Source organism: Rhea americana, unplaced genomic scaffold (assembly GCF_003343005.1).
Source record: "Rhea americana isolate MKP2758 unplaced genomic scaffold, rheAme1 scaffold_295, whole genome shotgun sequence".
NCBI lineage: Eukaryota > Metazoa > Chordata > Aves > Rheiformes > Rheidae > Rhea > Rhea americana.
In genome coordinates, this window is record NW_028186418.1 from 397,557 (window position 1) to 416,147 (window position 18,591).

General features: G+C 49.5%; 1 protein-coding gene across 2 annotated transcripts in view; it reads right to left on the reverse strand.

Annotated features, from left to right (window-relative positions):
* The window catches only part of SLC43A2 (solute carrier family 43 member 2), a 31,201-nt gene extending 13,795 nt beyond the window's left edge, over positions 1-17,406 (reverse strand). Inside the window, exons 1-7 of one of the 2 annotated variants that reach the window (XM_085309276.1) lie at positions 17,147-17,406; positions 9,626-9,815; positions 8,605-8,660; positions 7,777-7,853; positions 1,880-1,972; positions 903-1,036; positions 270-472 (exon numbers count right to left, since the gene is read on the reverse strand). In XM_085309276.1, coding sequence (XP_085165402.1) covers positions 270-472; positions 903-1,036; positions 1,880-1,972; positions 7,777-7,853; positions 8,605-8,660; positions 9,626-9,815; positions 17,147-17,306 — 913 coding nt within the window. In that variant the 5' untranslated portion in view covers positions 17,307-17,406. Of the gene's footprint in view, positions 1-269; positions 473-902; positions 1,037-1,879; positions 1,973-7,776; positions 7,854-8,604; positions 8,661-9,625; positions 9,816-17,113 lie in introns of both variants that reach the window. The other variant, XM_085309275.1, reaches the window with a different exon arrangement.
* Positions 17,407-18,591: the final 1,185 nt, after the last annotated feature.

The following is an 18,591-nucleotide window of genomic DNA, read 5'->3' on the forward strand; positions in this document are numbered from 1 at the left end:
CCTCACTGCCTTCCCATAGTGGTACCAGTTATCCATGCTGTTGCTGCCCATGATGGGGAGTACATGTGATGTATTTAGGCAAGCATACAAGGGCAAGATTCTTTATATAACTGAACTTGTACTTAAAGAATGGCAGCTAGCACATGGCCCTGGCAATATTTGGTCATGTATCATATGGTATCTGATATAAACAGGTCTGGATCATGGCAAGAGATGCCACTGGTCTTCTGCCAGTGCAAGCATCTGTCAGGCACCCAGGAAAACCACACCTGTGTTGTCAGGCTGGCACTTCACTTCCAGGTCCACTGTGGACAGACAGAGCTTGTTATTCTCTTGCAAGGCTGTCAGCTCTTTGGGGCCCTTCATGGAGCTTCCGACACTGAGACGGCGCCCCACAGTTGTCACTTGCTTGTAAAACTGCTTCCCAGTGATTTTGTGGTCAAATCCCAGCCAGCTGAACTTTATTTTCACCCTGTTGGGCAGTAAAGASAATGAGAGCTGCAACACAGGGTGGTGAATTAGAGGTAGTAGACTTGTAAGAGTCAACAGATGGATTCAAACACTAGTTGTCATCTACAAACCCACAAGCAGTCTGGGATCCCACAGCAGAGAGAGACTTCCCTTGGGCCACTTTGGCATAAGTCAATACAGAAATGCTTATTGCTACTAGCAGATCATTTTCCTTCACAAGCCCTATGCTCTGGATGGCTCAGCCTTCTACAGATATTCACCAGTCATAATATAAGAGCTAGAGGTGCCCCAACCCAAGAAAAAAAATGTTAACAATTAATTAACAACAGGCAAGGGAGTTCCTCGTCCATTCCTCTAAACTATCTGTGCTGGCACTTTCTAGAGGGTTAAGGATGAGATAAAMTCTTGCAGTCTGTCTTGATGACACTTACGTATAGTCCATGTCCTCTGGACCTGGGAAAGGCTCCAGCGGCCAGTTGAAGAAACAGTTGAGGAAAACTAATCCTGCACAGCTTGCCCAGACAAGCAGAATAAGGATGAAGGAGACCCCAAAGTCATATATAACCTGAAAAATCACAACAGAATACGGTGATTTGCTATCAGAGCAGAARGATGCTTCAATATTCTTTGGATGAGGTTTGGAGTGAAGTTGTGGGGAAGAGCAGCGTGCCACATTAAAACAGATTATAATAAAACCAGTAACAGAGTCGTGTCACGCAGGCTCAGTAAGAGATATATATGTATGCACAGCTTTAACAATAGCAATAATGCCAGGATCTCCAGCAGGGGTGCATGCAGCTGTGTCACTAACCAATGCTACCRAAGATTTTTCATCTAGAACCAATCTTTGGAAAGCCAACAGGGACTGCCCTGCAGACCTGAGAAAGGCCTACCATAACCATATGCCACTTACACTCACTCTGTGATGAAACATCACTCATCTAGAACCACTGGAGATCTACAGAAGCAGCCCTAGTGGCTGTCTTCYGTCTCCACAAACCTGCTTTCTTACTCTGAACAGCAATCATAGCCAGATATCTGTGGTGATCTCACAGATTAAATATAAATGAAGCTTACAGTGAACTTGGTAGAATTAAAAAAAAAAAGAAAAAGAAAAGAGAAGTAGCAGCCTTTCATAAAACTAACAGCAATCTTTAGGGGTTTTTTGTTTGTTTTTTAACATCTTAATTTAAGAGCTATTAACAAATAGAAAATTTTTTATGGTATTTGTTGACTTCTTGGGACAGTCATGTGGGAAGTCTGCAAGCCAGATGGGAACTGAATCTTGCAATAACTTCTCTAACAAGCACTTTAACAAATAGTCCCTCTTTCTTTCCACTTTATTGCCAAATGGTGCAAAACCCCARCACACTATTACCAGTCATGAGTAATGATCTCACAGCCTCACCTTGATTCCTGGAAAAGTAACAGCAGAGGAAGCATAGGAGCCAATCATCAGAGCAATGAACGTGGAACGAAGGTCACCAAACATGTTGGGCAACTGAGGAAATAAAAATTGGTTGAAATACACTGTGGCCAAGGGAAGGAAAGGGAAGAAAAKCGAAGGAAGCGCTCTTGAGAAGACCTTGGCATTTAAGATTGAGACCTCTGAATACCAGAACCTGAAGAAATCAATTTTATTCAAAAGCGATTTAGCTCTTTGTGATATTGCTCTGGGACGCAAGAGCTGCAGGCTATGTTGCTGTCTCCACTGCCAGACAGCATCTATGATCCAAGATTAGTATGTGCAATAGTACTGCTGCCTTCCTGACTGACCACATACTCCACATTCATTACCTTTAGCAGAGCCATGTTTGTCTTGCATTGTACTTGCCCCTGTTTTCTTTGCTACTTCCTCCCCCCAAGTCTGCAGCTTTTTCAATAACCAGAATAGAACAAGTTTCCATCGCTGCCTGAGGGCATGCAAGCTAGAAATTTCAGGGAGAATATTAAGTCACAGGCTACACAGACCTCAGCCCATGCTCCTGAAGCTGGTCAAAGAGGAGACACAGCTTCARGCAGACAGATTTCCTCCCATCTCCTTTTTCAGGTCACTCCCTCCCTCCCCAAATTCACTTTGCCATCAGTACCATGTCAGCCTCAGAGGGCCTCAAAGCAGGACACAGGTGCTTAGAAAGACTGAAGGCATAATCACCAATTTATCTACTTAAATGTTGAATAAAATGATCTGAAGAATATCAGATGGAATCTGAGCATGCAAATGCTCTTCAGATTCTCTTTTCACTGCTGGAAAACAAGTGTATCTTTCCTAGGACTGGCATTTAAGGCAAGCAAATCTGGCTTGTGTCACGGCAGGATCAGTGTGTTTACAACACAACTATTCCCATGCAGGAACACTCTAGGATCCATCTGGCTGTTTATCATCCCTCTGTCTCACTGCAGAGCTTTCTGTGCAGTGCAGCCTCCAGGTCCTCAGATAACCCCAGCCAGGGAACAGCAGCAATGATGTGAAGAGCCTGATGCTGCTGGAGATCCCCAAGCAGACACTGGGCTGAAGCAGAAAACACTGCGCTCATCTGCAACAAGGATCCCCACACCCATCCCCAGATCCCTGCATCTGGGAGAGCTGCCAACAGGCTGCTTTCAGGAGCTGCAGAAAGGAAACAGCAAAGGATCCAAAGGTCTGTTACCAGGCACAAAATCTCTCTTTCGAGGCAGGGCCTAAATATGCATCCCAGAAAACAGTATCTGCAGAATAAGGTATCTGCAGGTTGCAAAGAGGCTGGTCACTATTACCAGGCAGGGCATTTGTTTAATCTCAAATAGCCCAAACCCTAAAGTTATCCCSAGAAATGACAACAAACAGCTGCTGCTGGGGAGCTTGGCACAGGGCAACAGCTCCACAAACACAGCTGCTTCTTGGCTCAGGCTGCTTTTCCCCAGACTCAGTTCACAAAAAGCCTTTTTCATATAGCAGACAAGCAACTCCCAGGTGGAATCTCTTGCACCAGGGGTTAATGGAGGCTTATAGCAGGCCTGAAAGCGAGCAGTCATGTTCAGAGACACCCCAAATCTGCTTCTGCCTGCATTGGGACAGAAGTCCGAGAAAGGCTCAAGATTTCCTAAAATACTATTTGGCACCAAGCAAGTGGCCAAATTAAAAAAAAAATGAAGAGAGAAGAAAAGAGAGAGAGAGAGAAAACTGAGCAGGGGAGACACATTGGATTGGATAAGATCTTAAAAGGCAACTGCAGCCACTGAGGACTTGCGGAAGAAAAGCCTAAGARCACCCAAAGGAGCAGAGGGGAGGCAAACGGCAAAGAAGAATCTCTCAGACCGCAAGGGCCAGCACTGGTGATGCCTGTGGAGGTTTCTACTAAAGACCAGCTACTAAAATCATGTACAATATTTACTAACYCGTTTTTCAAGCTGTCCTTACAGCAGCGAACATTGGAAAAATACGAACGACAGAGACAAACAAGCAGAACAAGTAGGTGCTTTGTTTTTCTACCACCAAAAAGGTCTGATCCTCAGTTTGGTCTTATCCCTACAGGCCAGAAAGGACTCCCAGTAATTTCTGCCTATACTGGTATGATATTTCCAATTCCAGAAGTCTTAAGATGAAACTCCTAAAGCTTCCAGATGTTTAAAAGTCAATAATACTCAACATTTAATTAAGTTCATGCCTCGTCTAAGAGACACTGACTGATGTAACTTCTCCATGCTGTAACAGTTTCTTCCTGGAGCCCTTTTTGCAGGTATGCCATTCTAAACTCTGATAAAATCATCTAGTTCTCTTGCAGATGATTGTCTCCTTTGCCCTATAGCGAGTTTAACACCTTTGATTATTCTTTTCCTGGAGACAGTCCCCACTCTGCTAAATGAGAAAAGGAAGACCCATGCATGAACTAGCTCTGTCTTTTTGTTTGTTTTTTAATGACACTTTATGACACTTAAAAAACAGTAGGAAATAACTGTTTAAACCAGCTAACAATAGCACAGTAATATTGTCAAATCTAGTTTTTCTCTTCTTGCAAGGACTGCTCAAGAGAACTGCAGAAAAACCCAAGGAACTGAGACCTAGACAACTGGAGAATGGTGTTTTTATCGAAGCTAAACTGTTTTCCTTATCAGGAGATATATTTGGACATTATACAGGCACTAAAATTATGTTCTCCAGAAAAACCTCAAACTGCCTCATTTGTCCAAGGCATACGGAAAATCCTGTTCCTGTTCTCCAACACACACAAGATCACGGAGCCCTAAATATTCCTAAGATTTCTGAGCAGAAAAGATTCCCTACGCAAAGATGCTTCCCCTCCCTGGCAAATTAAAGGGTGCTGTTTGTAGTGRAGAATAAGAGCAAAGCAGCTGTAATTCTTTGAAAGGAAAACAGGACAGGAAAACAATCTATAAAAGGCTCTTTGTGGTAATTTATCACACATGTTTATTTCTTTTCATGAAATAGTTTAGGAGCAGAACCAGCRCCAGATTCTTCTGTTGCTGTCAGAGCCACCAACACAGATCTGTTTCCATTTCAAATCCTCACTTACATTGGCTAAGACCAAGTCACGCGGCAGAAATCTCCCCTCTGCATTTCCACAACAGGCACAGCCTGACCTTGTTCCCAGAACCGGGAACATCACTGCTTGCTTGCTCTCTCCTCCCGGAGCCACAACATGAGGTGCCCAGTAAAGGCAGCTTGCTCTGGCCCTGCAGCTAGCCTTTGGCTTTCATTAGATCCTGGGGCTTGTTACTGAAAAAGGCTCCAAATCCTTGAGGCAAAGCTTCACAGAGTACAGTTTCCCCRGCTCTTTCTCTAGGAGATCTTGTTCATCTTCTTGCCTGGCCCTCGCACAGGAGCTGCAGGTCCCTGCAACAGGCTTTGCTCACAGGACACRAGTGTCCCAGGAGGTTTTGATACCCAAGCCACAGCACCGGGGCAGCATCCTAGACCCGTGCGTTACAGAGGCTCCCTTCACGGTCATCCTGCTAAGCAGCAGCCACTCTAACCAGCCTTGGGTGGCACGGGACCAGCTCACGCACCAGTGGGTTTGATCCATTTCCTGGAGTGCTGCAGGTCACTTGCACCTGGCGGGGAGGKAAGTCACCTTGGCTTTGACTTGCGTGCACACGTGCATGCTCAGCGGTCAGTGCCTGTGTCAGCCAGAACAAACTTGCTTGGCACAAGTAGTCAATTAGTGTTCAGAGGCTATATGCAATGAGTGTCCTTAAAAAGGTCTTTGAGTCTCCCCTTCCAGGACACATTTCAGCTTCACCTTCAAGGCACAGTACAGAGCACAGCATGTGTGCAAGCCACACTACCCTAGGCCTGCAAGCCATGGACCTGCCATCCCCATCTCCCTCTCCATGGCCCATGGAGAGAGCTGGGAGGGACTCATGGCACTTGCAGACCCAAGTCCACAAGGGATCACGTAGTCATGGAAGATGGTTCTTGAGACACCAGCTGTGGGCTCCCCAACTTGCAGGCAGAACCATGCAAGAACAAACTCATAAGGTGCCAATGGGTAAAATACATTCACTTTTAACAGTCTTTGGTCACAGCTACACAATGATTCAGGTGACGCATTTCCCTCCCACTTCAGACTATTTTTAAATCACATTCACATGCCTCAGGTACTGAAACACCTCTGCGCAACTCTGCTCAGAGGCACAACAAGCAACATATCTACCTGGATTGAAGAAGCCAGGCCTGAAGCCATCTCAGCTCTTCATGAAACACACTATTGCCTGGAGGTGACAGGCTCTACTTGAGGCCTCCCTGTGCAAACTCACAGCATCGCTGCTTGCTTCAGACCTCCTTAAAGCTTAGATCTTTTCCTGGAAGATTTGACCTTCCAGCAGTAGCTGTATATCCGCAGTGCTGTGGAACTGGCTCACTAATGAGGGCACTAATAGGTGGCTCTGCTTATTTCTTTTTCTGCTAAAAGCTACAATACTGCACACCCAGTATTTCCTTGCCTTCCTTCCCATTACCTCTGATGGCTTTGAAATAATTTGTGTCCCCTTAATAATCATGCAGACACAAAATAACTGATGCTGGTAGGAGCAGAATGGGAGCCCTCTCCTCTCCCCCACAGCAGCTCTTATGTGCTCCTCTCTTCCTTACTTTCATTTGAAGTGTGGCCAGGACAACACTTACTTCACAGTTCTTTGGGTCTATGGCCAAGGCTTCCAGAAATGGACATAACATATGAACAAGAGATCAACATCTGCACAGAGGTCTGAAAGCTTTGAATGTGTAAAAGCAACAGCCCCAGTAACACCGCAGTAAACACAGTGATCTGTAAATCCAGTCTCTGCCAAATTTAGGTCTCAGGAGTTCAGCAAGTGCCTAACTCGCATTAAATCATAAGCAACCTTAACAGAAAGTTCAACTTTAACAGCAAGTTCAACTCAGCAGCAAGTTCAAGGTGATGCAGAAAGTTTTCAACTCCAGCCCAAGAAACATCAGTGCTTCTAGGCTGTCTTTGGGAGATTTTCTGCTCAGTCCTGCTTCAGCCACATTGACAAGGATCAAGATAATGAGGTAAAAACAAAGCAGCTACTTGGAGAATGATATCACTTCTATCTCCAGGCAACAGGAACCCCAAAATGCAGAGCCAGCTGACAGCCACTGCCTGATGCTTGCAATCAATGGACAAACTCAACAGATCTAAGTGGTCTGTGCAGATGGAGCTGGGTGCATTCAACAACTCAGCATTTCCAAGAAAACCTGGAAGTGACTTGCACCCTTATGAAAGCAGAAGCTYTTGCGCTCAAGCACAACCGTTCTTCTGGGGAGGGATGCAACACAGCCATGTACAGAGATGTGGGCTGTATTATTTCTCCCCTGCCTCAAGCAATCCCAGGGCTGTTATTCTCATCAACAACCCAGCAATTAGTCAGCACTTACAGAAAGCTGGTCCTACCCAGCTGCTAAAGGTTTGTGCCCTGCTGGTTCTTCCTTTGCTATGTGAAAGCTAAATACAGTGCAAACATATGTGCAAACTGCCCCTGTCCTGTCCCAGATAGCTGAGCACTTTGTGTACAAGCACACAACAGTTTGAATCCAACACCAAAACACTCCTTTTCACCTTCACCTGCAATGCAGGTAGCAAGGCATAGACAAAAAAACCCCCATAACTTAGAATAACAAGCTAATACTCAGTCTTTCAAAGAGTAGACTTTCAAAGAGCACACTTTTTTTTTTTATTTGCACACACACAAAAAAAACATGCTACTCAAGCCACAGGCAAAAGATCCACTTCATTCTTTCCTGCTAGCCCAGCTTACAGCAATAGTGGGGGATAAAATAGAGTCATATAATAATCCTTCACTTACCGTAAGCGATGTGAAGGTCATGCACATCCCACCAAAGCCATTCAGAGCCAGTGCAATGAATATCAGCACAGACAGAGCTGCAACAACAAAAAAGCCCAAGAATATTTACTGAGGTGGGGAGGGAGGGGAGACCACAGAGCCTTCAGGGTTTTGGTCCTGATATGTGAAGTCTCAGCAAAACACCACCCTCAGAAAAGTGCTACGCTGCACCTGCTCCAGCTCATCCGGCTACACACTAGTTGCCCCAGCACACAGCAAGGGGCACAGGCTCTGGCCTGAGACAGCAGCCCGGATGGGACCTTCTTGCTCCAGGATGGATGGGTTTTTCCACTAATGAACAGTCTTACTGAGGCAGCTTGTCTGAATGTGTCTTAAAGGCAGATTTACTTTAAAGAGCTGGTTTAAAACAACCACCTCACTATCTGGTCTTGAAAAACAAGCTCTATCCATCCCTGGACCTGAGAGCACACACTGCATGCAATTACRTATTTCCAAACTCTAAAGAAGTCATGAACTTGCTTGAAATTGCTCATTTACAGCACCTGGACCAGCCCAAAAGCAAAGCTGAGACCTAGTTATCTCAGGTGTTTGGCCCTTGCTGTGCTCTCCACTTGCAGCTGCAAAAAGAARTCCTCCTCAGAGCCTGTTAGCTCACATAGGTCAGGACATGCTTGACTTGCATCCCCAGCAAGACCCTGGTACTGCACAGGAAAGGTTACAGTCAGAGCCCACAGCTCCATCTGCATTTATCTGCATCCCAGAACCAAGCCCCTCAGCAGCACCACAGTCCCAAAACATTTCCAGTTCAGCATGGAAAGGCATACTTACAATCTGGGTTACTGGCACCATATGCAATCAGCACACAGGACACAGCAAAGCAGGCACTGAAACAGAATTGAAGCCAGGAGTCTTTCACTGACAATGTGCGCGAAATTACGCATGCCTCTACCCCCTCAGCACTGGGCTAAGCAACCACTGTACAATTTGTACAAAAGGTGGGAACATTTGCAATCTAGAAAGAAAAATCTAGGGAAATACCCAGATATTACAGACGGACTTTGCACAAGGGCTGAAGAGCCARCCTTTCCTCCCAGCACTCTGACATGGCTCTTCTTGCTGGACCCAAATTCCCTACCAGTTTTGGCACAGAGCTTCGCCAGCCCTCACCAGGAGGTGACCAGAAACAGCAGCAGCCTTCACCCCGAGGCAAAGCTGTGGCCAGAGCACTGAAGCCTTCCCCATCACAGGGGCTTGCTCTGTTCTCCTTGCTCTGCTTACAGGCCAGCTTGGTTTCTGGTACAGCTCAGAGCATTAAAAACCAAGCAGAGCTGGGGCCCAGTGTGCCCCCAAAGTCACTAATCCCTATGTGCTATGACACAAGYTGCTGACAACTATGCTTTTTGGGGCAGAAATCACACAGCACTTTGTGTGGCAAAAAACAAAACAAAAACAAACAAACAAAAAAAACCTCTAGAAAAGGCAGGCAGGATGCGCTTGTCGCAGGGTTAACTCTTTGGCTCTGGCAAACTGTTATGCAACATCTTGGTTTTATATCCCTTAGGACATAGCCCCAAGATCACGGGAAAAAGCTACCCTCCATGATTCACAGATGACTCTGCTCTTCCTCCAGGCTCCATCTGCCCAGGGAGTACAAAGCAACGCTGGAGAGCTGAAATTTGGACTTTTGAGTCCCAGGCCCGTCCCCCAGGGAGCAACTTATTGCACAATCTGATGCCAGCTGAAGTCATCTAAGAGCTGCTCCAGGGCCCTGTGCATGGTTGGAGGCTCTTGGCCGATTCCAAGGCTAGCTCTTGCCCCTCTAGTCCACCTGGGCCCCTGGGACACCAACCTGCCAAGCAGCCGCAGCTTGCGAGGGCCATATTTGTCCATGACAATCCCCAGGGGAAGGGTGATGGCACTGAGCAGGAAGGACCCAATGGTGAAGGCCAAGTTTAGCATTTCATCTTGTGCATTGCARGAAGGCCATTTGCTCTCTGAAGCTGTGCTGTTTTCTTGTTCATTGTGGCTGGTGGAGTTTCCTACATRGAATAACAGAGGATCATCATTACAGCATGTCAGGACGGAGGCTGTGGCTACGTGGTAAGGAGGGAAGAGAAAAGACCCACATGAAGGYGGCCACAACACAGCAAACATGTATCCATTGTGCCCCACTTTTGAATACAGTCAGTGAGAACTGGAGGAAGCAGAGAACAAGAATAGCAGATGGACCAGAGAAACATGGTCAGTTCAGTTGGGAACAGGAAAAGGGTTGCAAGCACCAGGGAACAAACCTCCCATGAAATAGCAGCTGGGCAACAATCTCRCATTAAGTACAGAGATTCAGTAATTTATAAAAATAACTGTACAACAAGGCTTCTGCAATTACAGGGGACTAAACCCAGTAGGACTGGAAAGGACTAACACAAAAAAACCCCAAGGTACTCCTAATCCAAGACCAGCATGTTCTCACAGATCCATCAAAGTAAACTAGAAGCGTTAACTACAACCAAAGCATTTGTTTTGGATCCAGATACAAGGTTGACAGGGCCTGGCATAGAGCGACAGTTTTCTCAAATAACAAACCTCCTACCCTCGTTCTGGGCACCACAACGAGGGACGGGTTCACAGCAGCCACCCTGGCTCCCTGGCTGCACCCACTCAGAAGATCTGTCCTAAATTTAACTACCCTGCTCCCAGGAGGGCAGTTATCGACCTTCTCTGCTTATTTATGGATACATGCCTCTAACTTCTGCTCCATAATCAACATTTTCTGTTTTTTCCGGGTTGGTTTAGACCATACAGATCAATGCATCGCCAGCTTTCTGTTCTTGCCTTCACGTGAGGAACGCTGCCCGCAAACTCCCACATGGAACAGAGCTCAGATTGTGTAACAGACACAGAAACAGGACAGCTGAAAAAAGAAAAGTAGTTCCCTTTTCTTTGCAGCAGCATTTTCACTGCCTGATGTCAGCTCTCTATTATAAACCTATCCCAAGCAGGCTCATAACTCCTGAAGTGTGCACCGTCAGGCTCCCATCAACCTGGAGTACTACSCTGCTCCACCCCTCCTTCTCCCAGCCCTCGGCTGAGGTTTAAGCAACCTTTGTCAGTATGACGAAGCACTTGGTTTTTTTTACTGCTGCAGCAAGCCAGTGACAAAGCACTCTCCTCCATATTTAATAATTGTGCTAGCAAAGTTCAGTATTAAAYGGAGATTAGAGGGGTAAGTCATCTACATGCAGGTTTGCATGCAGCGAGACCAGAGCAGGGCTCCCCCTCAGCAAGACCTAGTTAGCTGGTTAACAGGAGCCCCTCACGGCCCCGCGGCCTGACGTTTGCTGTTGGTGCAGCTCGTGGGCAGGATCCCCTCTCGYCTGCCCCGTCTCCGCAGAGATCACGCTGCCCCGTGGCGCGATCGCTCCCCTTCCACCCAGGCCGCTGCATTGCTACAGTTACTGGTTTCACCCAAGTCTTCCTAGTTGGCAATTTTGTTTCACTTGCCCAAAAAAAACCCAACTCTCCCAGCTGCAGGTGGATGGCAAACCAACCACACTCCACCATCCGGACAGCTGCTGTCAGTAGAAACTCAGACATCGGTATCTGAGGCTTAAAAACCGCTGGCAACACAAGCCCTTTCTCCCCGCCGGTATCCTGAGCAGGGTACAAGGCATTTCTCTGCTTCCAYACGCGTTGCTCCCACCAACACCCTGACGAAGAGGGCCCCAAACTTTCTGCAGCCAGCAACAACTATTTCTTCCTCCCCTTTGCTGCTCATACCCAACTGACAATTTATCCCTCAGCCTTCCCTTCTCCGCTAGTCCTAYGTAGCCACAGCAAGCGGCAACGTTATCTCCCACCCCGAGGGCCAGGTGCCACCAGCAGCCCTTCCGCAGAGGGGAGCGCGCCAGCCCGAGCCAGACGGCAGTCCGGGGCGGGCGTGGGAGTCTCCCTGCAGATTTTAATGTTAAATCTGAATCCTTTTAGCAACCTGCCCGCCGCCACGTCCTCCTGCCCTGGCCCAGAGCCGCACACGGCGAGTTCGCTCGGCCCCTCCATGGGGCAGGCAGGGGCYGCAGCAATGTGGCTTTCCCCGCAGCGTCGAGGCCTTCTGGGCTCTCCACACAGAGAAGTTCATAGGAAACAGATGTGGGTGAGAGGTTAAACTCAGAAAAACAAGGGGRAAAAAAAAGTGACAAAACAGTAGTGAATTCCCTGTGTCAGCACTCTGCGGAGACGGCTCAGCCGTGGCGGAGGGACACGGACGGGGCAGCAACCTTACGGCTTCTGCCTGCGCATGCTGAACAGCCTGTAAGCCCTCCTCAGGGGGGGGATCGGGACAGACATTCGACACTGAAAACCAGAGCAGACAAATTATTTTTAACGTTTGGGGCATGTACAGTTGCAACGTGGCCCCAAAGAGCTCGGCTAGCAGACGTCTGCTGAGCGCAGAGCCTCCGACGGCCAGCGGGAAGGGCAGGAGCAGAGCCAGGCCAAGGGCACCCGGCCTTGGAGGCAGAGGGGGCTGAGCCTCCACGCTGAAGATCACACCCGGCAGCCAGGAGAGCCGKCAACGAGGTGCCAAACTCCAGTCCCTGCCTCTGCCAGCCCCCACGTTTATATCTGCTCCGAGCAGGGGCCAGGCAACGGCGCTATGCGGAAATAAAAACTGTTTGTGAAAATAGCAGCAGCCTCCGAGCAACAAGAGGGGATTTGCTGCGGCGTGATGGAAACGGTTCAAGCGGGCCTTGGCACCGCGTCGCCCGCCGAGCCTTGCAGAGCCACCTCCGGACGTGGCAGGGTCCGGCGGGGCCGCAGGCGCGTGCCGCACGCGCAGGGTCCCTCGGAGAGCGGCTGGGACACGCACCCCGGCGATTAATAGGCAGGTTCCCTACCCAACGCAGGTTAGGTCAAACCGCCCAGCTYGGAGCCCGCTGCGACGCGAGGGCTCCTGCCGGCCCCCACCCCCCGGCTCCRCCAGCAACAGCGCTCTGGGGAAGGGCCGGCTCCGTGCCCATGCCAGAGCCCTCCCCAAATTCCCCTGCCAGGTCCAGCGCACGTCAGCCTGCCTGCCCCGACACGCAGGAGACTGCCACCGCAACRGGCGAGCAGCAGAGGCTCGTTCGCCGCCATCCCGCCGTCAAGCCAGAGGAAGCCGCGAGCCATCAGCGGCAATTACAAGAACATCCTGCTTATTTCTCCCTGTGCTCCCACCGCAAGCAGCAGGATTTCTGCTGCCCAATTAGTAGTTCAAGTTACTATTTAAAGATTGACAGAGCCTAGGTGAGAGGCAGGCTGCCTCGCTAATCATCTGTGTCGTGCTCATCGCTAGGATTTGTTCTGGCTGCTGCTGGAGCATTTAAAGCCATTCTTTCTCCCAAATTAAGTGCTGTAGGTTTCATAAGAGGGTCAATCATTAACTACTCTTTGCTGACCTCCCACAGTCCCAGGCACACACCATGGTACTACAGGAATGAGTTCGGCTTTTTACAACAGTGCCTGCCATCTCAGACAGCAGAAAAGTTTCTCCTTCATCTTGTTTCTTAGAGAAGACCTAAGGGAGGCAGGCAAGATGCCCCCGGCAATAGCTTTCCAGGAGAACACAGCCTAAGTGGCCTCACCTTCCTCCCCTAAAAAAAGCTTGAAAGTGTTGGTGAAAAATCAAAGTGAAGGGCATGTGGAAATAACCGGCCATCAAAGAACGATTTCTCTTTTCAGAATACGTTTGGGAGCCAGGAGATGCACAGGCCCCATTGCTTTATACCATCACAAGTGCAACTAATTCAGGTTTCTCAGCTTGTCCCTCCACTTGCACCTCTAGGACAACTCACGGAGTGGCACTGAGAAAGGCAGCCCCAGCTGTAAGCCTCCTAAGGAGGTACAATCTTGCATTAGTTTAAGTTCCCCTTCACTCCCCAGCTAAATGTTAATTTTGCAGCCGTTCTTGTGCCACACAGCGCTCTGACACCAGTGACAGCTGCAAACCGGCTCAGTGTATTTCCTGTAGACATTGAACATTTACCAAACTTACACTTATCCTGTTTACAGAGTCACACGTGCAGCCTTCCCACAAGCTGTCATCACATCTCACCAGCTTGTAAGGGACCTTCAGGCTACAAGTTTCCCCACTGCAGACCCCATATCTTTATCCTGAATTTAAGAAACACAGGAGAACAGCCCTTTTTCYTGTGCTGGTCACTAAGGCACATTAGCCCATGCTAACTGAATTAGCTTATCTTCTGGGGGTTTTGCAGCCCTGTCTTAGAGGAAGGCCCTCTAACTGGGTCCTTGTCTGCTCTTTGTGAGCATATTATCAAGTCTGAGAACTTTTTAACATATCTTAGGAAGCTCAAGGCTTAGGCCATTCCAATGCATGCAACATGACAGCAACGTGAGGCCCTGAGCAGACTGAGCTCCCCAGGAGCTGATAAGGCTACAATCCTGATAAAGACTGTGGAATCAGCAGTTGCACCAAGCAGAAGATGCTGCTTCAATTTGGTTAAAGGGCAACGTGCAGTAAAATCAAAACGAGAACAAAGTGCCAACACTAGACTCCTTGTCAGCAAATTGCAAATGTACCTCCCAGGGTGCAACCAAATGTGCTGTCCAGCATGGGACAAGTATAGCCCTTCATTCAAACCTYGTGGCACAATTGCTTCCAAAAAAAMCTTGCAACTTTGACATGGATTTTTCTAGGTGTCCATCTCCACTCTAATTYAGTTATATAAGAGTCAAGGAAATCCCACATGTTTGCAGAGTAGCTGAGTCAAGTTCAACATCACAGCCAAGGGCAGGCAGGAAAAGGGGGGGAGCGATTCAATAGGAGTTCAACAACCCCTCCATGAATTGCAGCCACTTTCAGGACAGCTACTGATGCCTTCAGAAGAGCCCACAAAAGGGACAAGGTCTAGTTCTCTCTTTTGTCAGAAGGCATCACAAAGTGCAGAGCTTTTGCTGACAAAGGGAAAGCCCTGCCAGGAACCTTTGGCTCATTAGAAAAAGTCTTTTTTGCAACACTTGCATGTAAACAGCTGCATCAGGAACAACAAGTGCCCAAAGGCAACTGGTTATAAGTTCTTTGTTTCCATCAACCTTGACCTCAACCAAGTACCACTCAGAGTTGTAAGACTCACTAGGTTGTGTTGGGAAAGACAGTCCTAGGCCACCCTAATCCCAGGGAAAGGCTAAACTCAGCTCTGCACCAAGCCAGTCAGAATTCCTGCCACTACAGCACGGCAGCTGCAAGGGAGCCTGCTGTCCCCATACTGAGCCAAGGTTCTTCCCTACTAAGTCACTGGGATTGCTACTACGAGAACAAAAACAGAAAGARGGAGCAAGCACAGATGAACAAGAGAACCGCAGAACCACACAAGGGAACCAGCATAACTGGTCCCTKAGGGTCATCACAAGCCATCACTAAGTTCAATACCGATGGCCAGATATTTGAGGACAATAAAAGCATTTAACAAGACAAATTTCTTTTCAGTGTCTAAGGTCTTCTGCCTCAGCATGCAGGTTGGTCACTGTAGGAAGAAACTGCCCTCAAGGCAGTAATTCCATCCCAATCCAAACATTTACATCTTCCTCTGTGGTATGTGGCACTCCCGTAGGAGATTCAGACAGACCATAGATTGGCAAACAAGAGCAGAAAAGCTGAGACAAATCACACTGGTTTTGAGTAAAGGCTTCATGGACAGAAAGGAATCAGAGTAAGCAGTATGGGGTGGGCCAAAACACAGCAGGGCTCTCAGCCACAGGGCCCAGCTCAGGAAGCAGGCAGGAAAGCACACACTTTTCAGAGACAGTTGGCATCTCCTTATCCCCTCCACTGTTTTATCTCGAGGACAGAAGCCTCCACCTGGTACATTTAATGACATCTCTCACACAGGCATTGACAAAGTTGCTGTGGCTTGACAAGAGCAAAGCAGCCTTGATAAGGAGTCCTTTAAGATCTCCAGCTGAAGACAGCTCTGTCTGGGGCACCATTGGAGACGTGCATGATAGGGACAATTGGAAGAATCATACTATGAGCAGAGATAGGAGCCAGGCTATAGCCAACAGAAATAATAATAATAATAATAATAATAATAATAATAATAATAAAAAGCTTGCTTGCTGGGTGCAGCAGCCCTGGCTATACAAAACCAAGGCAGCCACCCACAGGCATACAGAGAAGAAAAGACTGCAGCAAGCAGTTGATAAACGAGAAACTGCTGCTGGCTTAGCAGAAAAAGCAGAGTAAAGTGCTATCACAACAATTCAGAGTCAGCTATTGCCTGGACTTCATCTCCCCACATCTCAGACTTCTCAATGATTCTCAGCCATGATCCRCTAATTGCTCTGAGGTCCAGGTACTTACTTCAGCCTCCTTTTTTGCCCTTCACGGCTTCCTCCACCCTCCATACCCACACTCACCAGCCCCAGCTGGGCTGATCCATCTTCCCATTTCATCTGTTATCACACATCTCTGGACAGAGCCCAACACCCAGCTCCTGCCTCAGCTATTCCCTCCTCTGCCAGATYACACACAAACCTTCCCATCACTAAAGCAGCTATCCAAGTCCATGCCACACCTTTACTCTGAGTTCCCTTTCAACCTCACTGCCCATCATACTGCACCAGGACATTCCCAGCCCACATAGATCCCCAGCTTGGGCATAGGGAGAAATGTTCACCTAAACAGTGTTACTCTCAGCATTRTCCTCCCCACACTACAAGATTGTAGAAACAGCATTGCAGGGAAGGAAGCAGTATAGACGACTGTTTTCTCTTGCTGGGAAAGAAGGCAGATTTCAGAAACCCTGATGGAGAAGCCACCTACTTTGAGCACATCCTGGATGCTTGAAGAGGGAGAAAAAAACTGCAGTAGTATTTAACTTCTCCAACCTCTCCCGAACAGTAATGGTAGACTCCACAAATCCCATTTTCATCCACGCTCTTTCCTGCTACAGAAAGTGTCCCTATAGTTTCTCCCACATGCTTAGGACACCCTCCCTGCTACATCATCCTTCCCGCAAGTCACCATCTTCAAAGCATCAGGCTGCATCTGCCTTCCCTTGCAGAGACCAGCCAGGCCTCCACAAAGAGGAGGAACCCACYGCCAAGCAGAAGAGGTTGTCCAGAATGACTTTGCCTAACCTAAAAGGCCTCTTTGCCATTCACTCTGCAAAGCAGCAACAACCACAGGCATGTTACTTCATCTCAAGGATGCCACAGGTTTTGGAAAGGAGCACACATCCCTTCCCTCTACCCCAGCAGCTCAGCCCTGCTCTAGCCACCTTCAAACCATCCAAAGGCAGGGAACCCAGGCCAGCCTTAGCAGCAACCTACTCACACGCACCTCCATTCAGCCAGTCCCTCCGAGCATCCTCACCCGACCCRTAGCACAGGTAGGAGTAAAACCCTTCTGCTTTCAGCATGATGAGCAGCGACCCCCAGCCCAGCAGGACGGCAGAGAAGAGCAGGTTCTCGATGATGGCTGTGAACGCCATCCACCAGCGCCGGCGATGAGCGGTGGCAAGCGTGGGMGCCATGGCTGCAGGGGAAGACTGCCTCGTCGAGAGCCTCAACCTGCAGGGATGGCAATAACACCTGGTAAGTTCTCAGATAGAGCACGTGCTACTCAGAGCACGGAAAACAGGGTTTAAAAAGATCTCCCCATCAGAAAGCGAGCAAGGCTGCCTGCTGAATGAAGCACGCTCAGGCATAAAACTTATTTTTGCAGTTAACCCAGGATGCCAAGTTACCCAACGGGACAGGGGAGCACGAGTGCCCTTGTCCCAGCCCCTCGGAGCTCCCTCCCGCACGCTGAGTGGCAGAGGAGCGTTCAAGGACTCCGTTCCACCTCCCGAGCAACAGGTATGAAAATGCAGCAAGTCGCAGCAGCCTGGAGCCCGCTCCCCGCCACCTGCACGAGGCGGGGGGCTGTTCGTGCCGCAGCAGGCAGCTCCAGCCTGCGGGCCGAGCCGACATGCAGCTCCGGGAGCAGTGGGAGAGACTCGGATAAGAGAAGCAGCCCCGGGGTCTGCCTGCACCGAGATGTTCCCCCCACCCAACAGCTCGGTGACCCGCTGCATCGAGCCGTCCCGCRAGGCCCCGTGCTGGAAAGCAGCTGCGAAGACGGTAGCACAGCCCAACACRCACCGTTTACTCCACAAACRGTCCGGAAAGGAGCCCTTTCRCTAACKCCYGYCACCCGCCCAGGCRGTGACACGTGCTGCTCCATCCCCTCAGCGCCCTGGCATCCCCGGCCGCCCCGCGATGCTGCAGCTGGATTAACTGTCTCCAGCTCCACCTGTCCCCGGGGGCTGGCGGCCCGGAGCAGCCGGGCAGCCTCTGCCGCAGGCCTCTGCCCCCTGCCAGGGGGCTGCTCTGGGGAGCTCCGCCACGTGCAGAAGGATCAGGAGGCAGGTAGCCATTTCGGACATGCCAGGATATTTTTTTTCCTCCCCCTCCACCCCCCAAGTGCAGAGCATGCCTGGATCAGTTGCTATGCAGAAATCAGCTGGTTGGACATCACCGTGGGGCAGGGGCCAGGGTGGCCTGGCCCAGCCCCCCAGAAGGGAGCCAGCCCACGGTGACAAGGGCCAGCACGGGGACCAGGGAAGCGAGCCGGCRGCCCCAGCAGCGCCCACCCACCGCGCAGGCCCGCTGCCCCCAGCGCAGCCCGCGACGCATTTCCTCCGCCGCCTCCTCTTCCCCATCCTGTGCACCCGCACACTCACCCTCCCAGCCCCCTCCCTAGGCCCACGTGTCCCTCTCGGCGTGGGTCCTCTGTGCTGCGCAACCTGCTCTCCCCACGACCACCCCCCAACGACG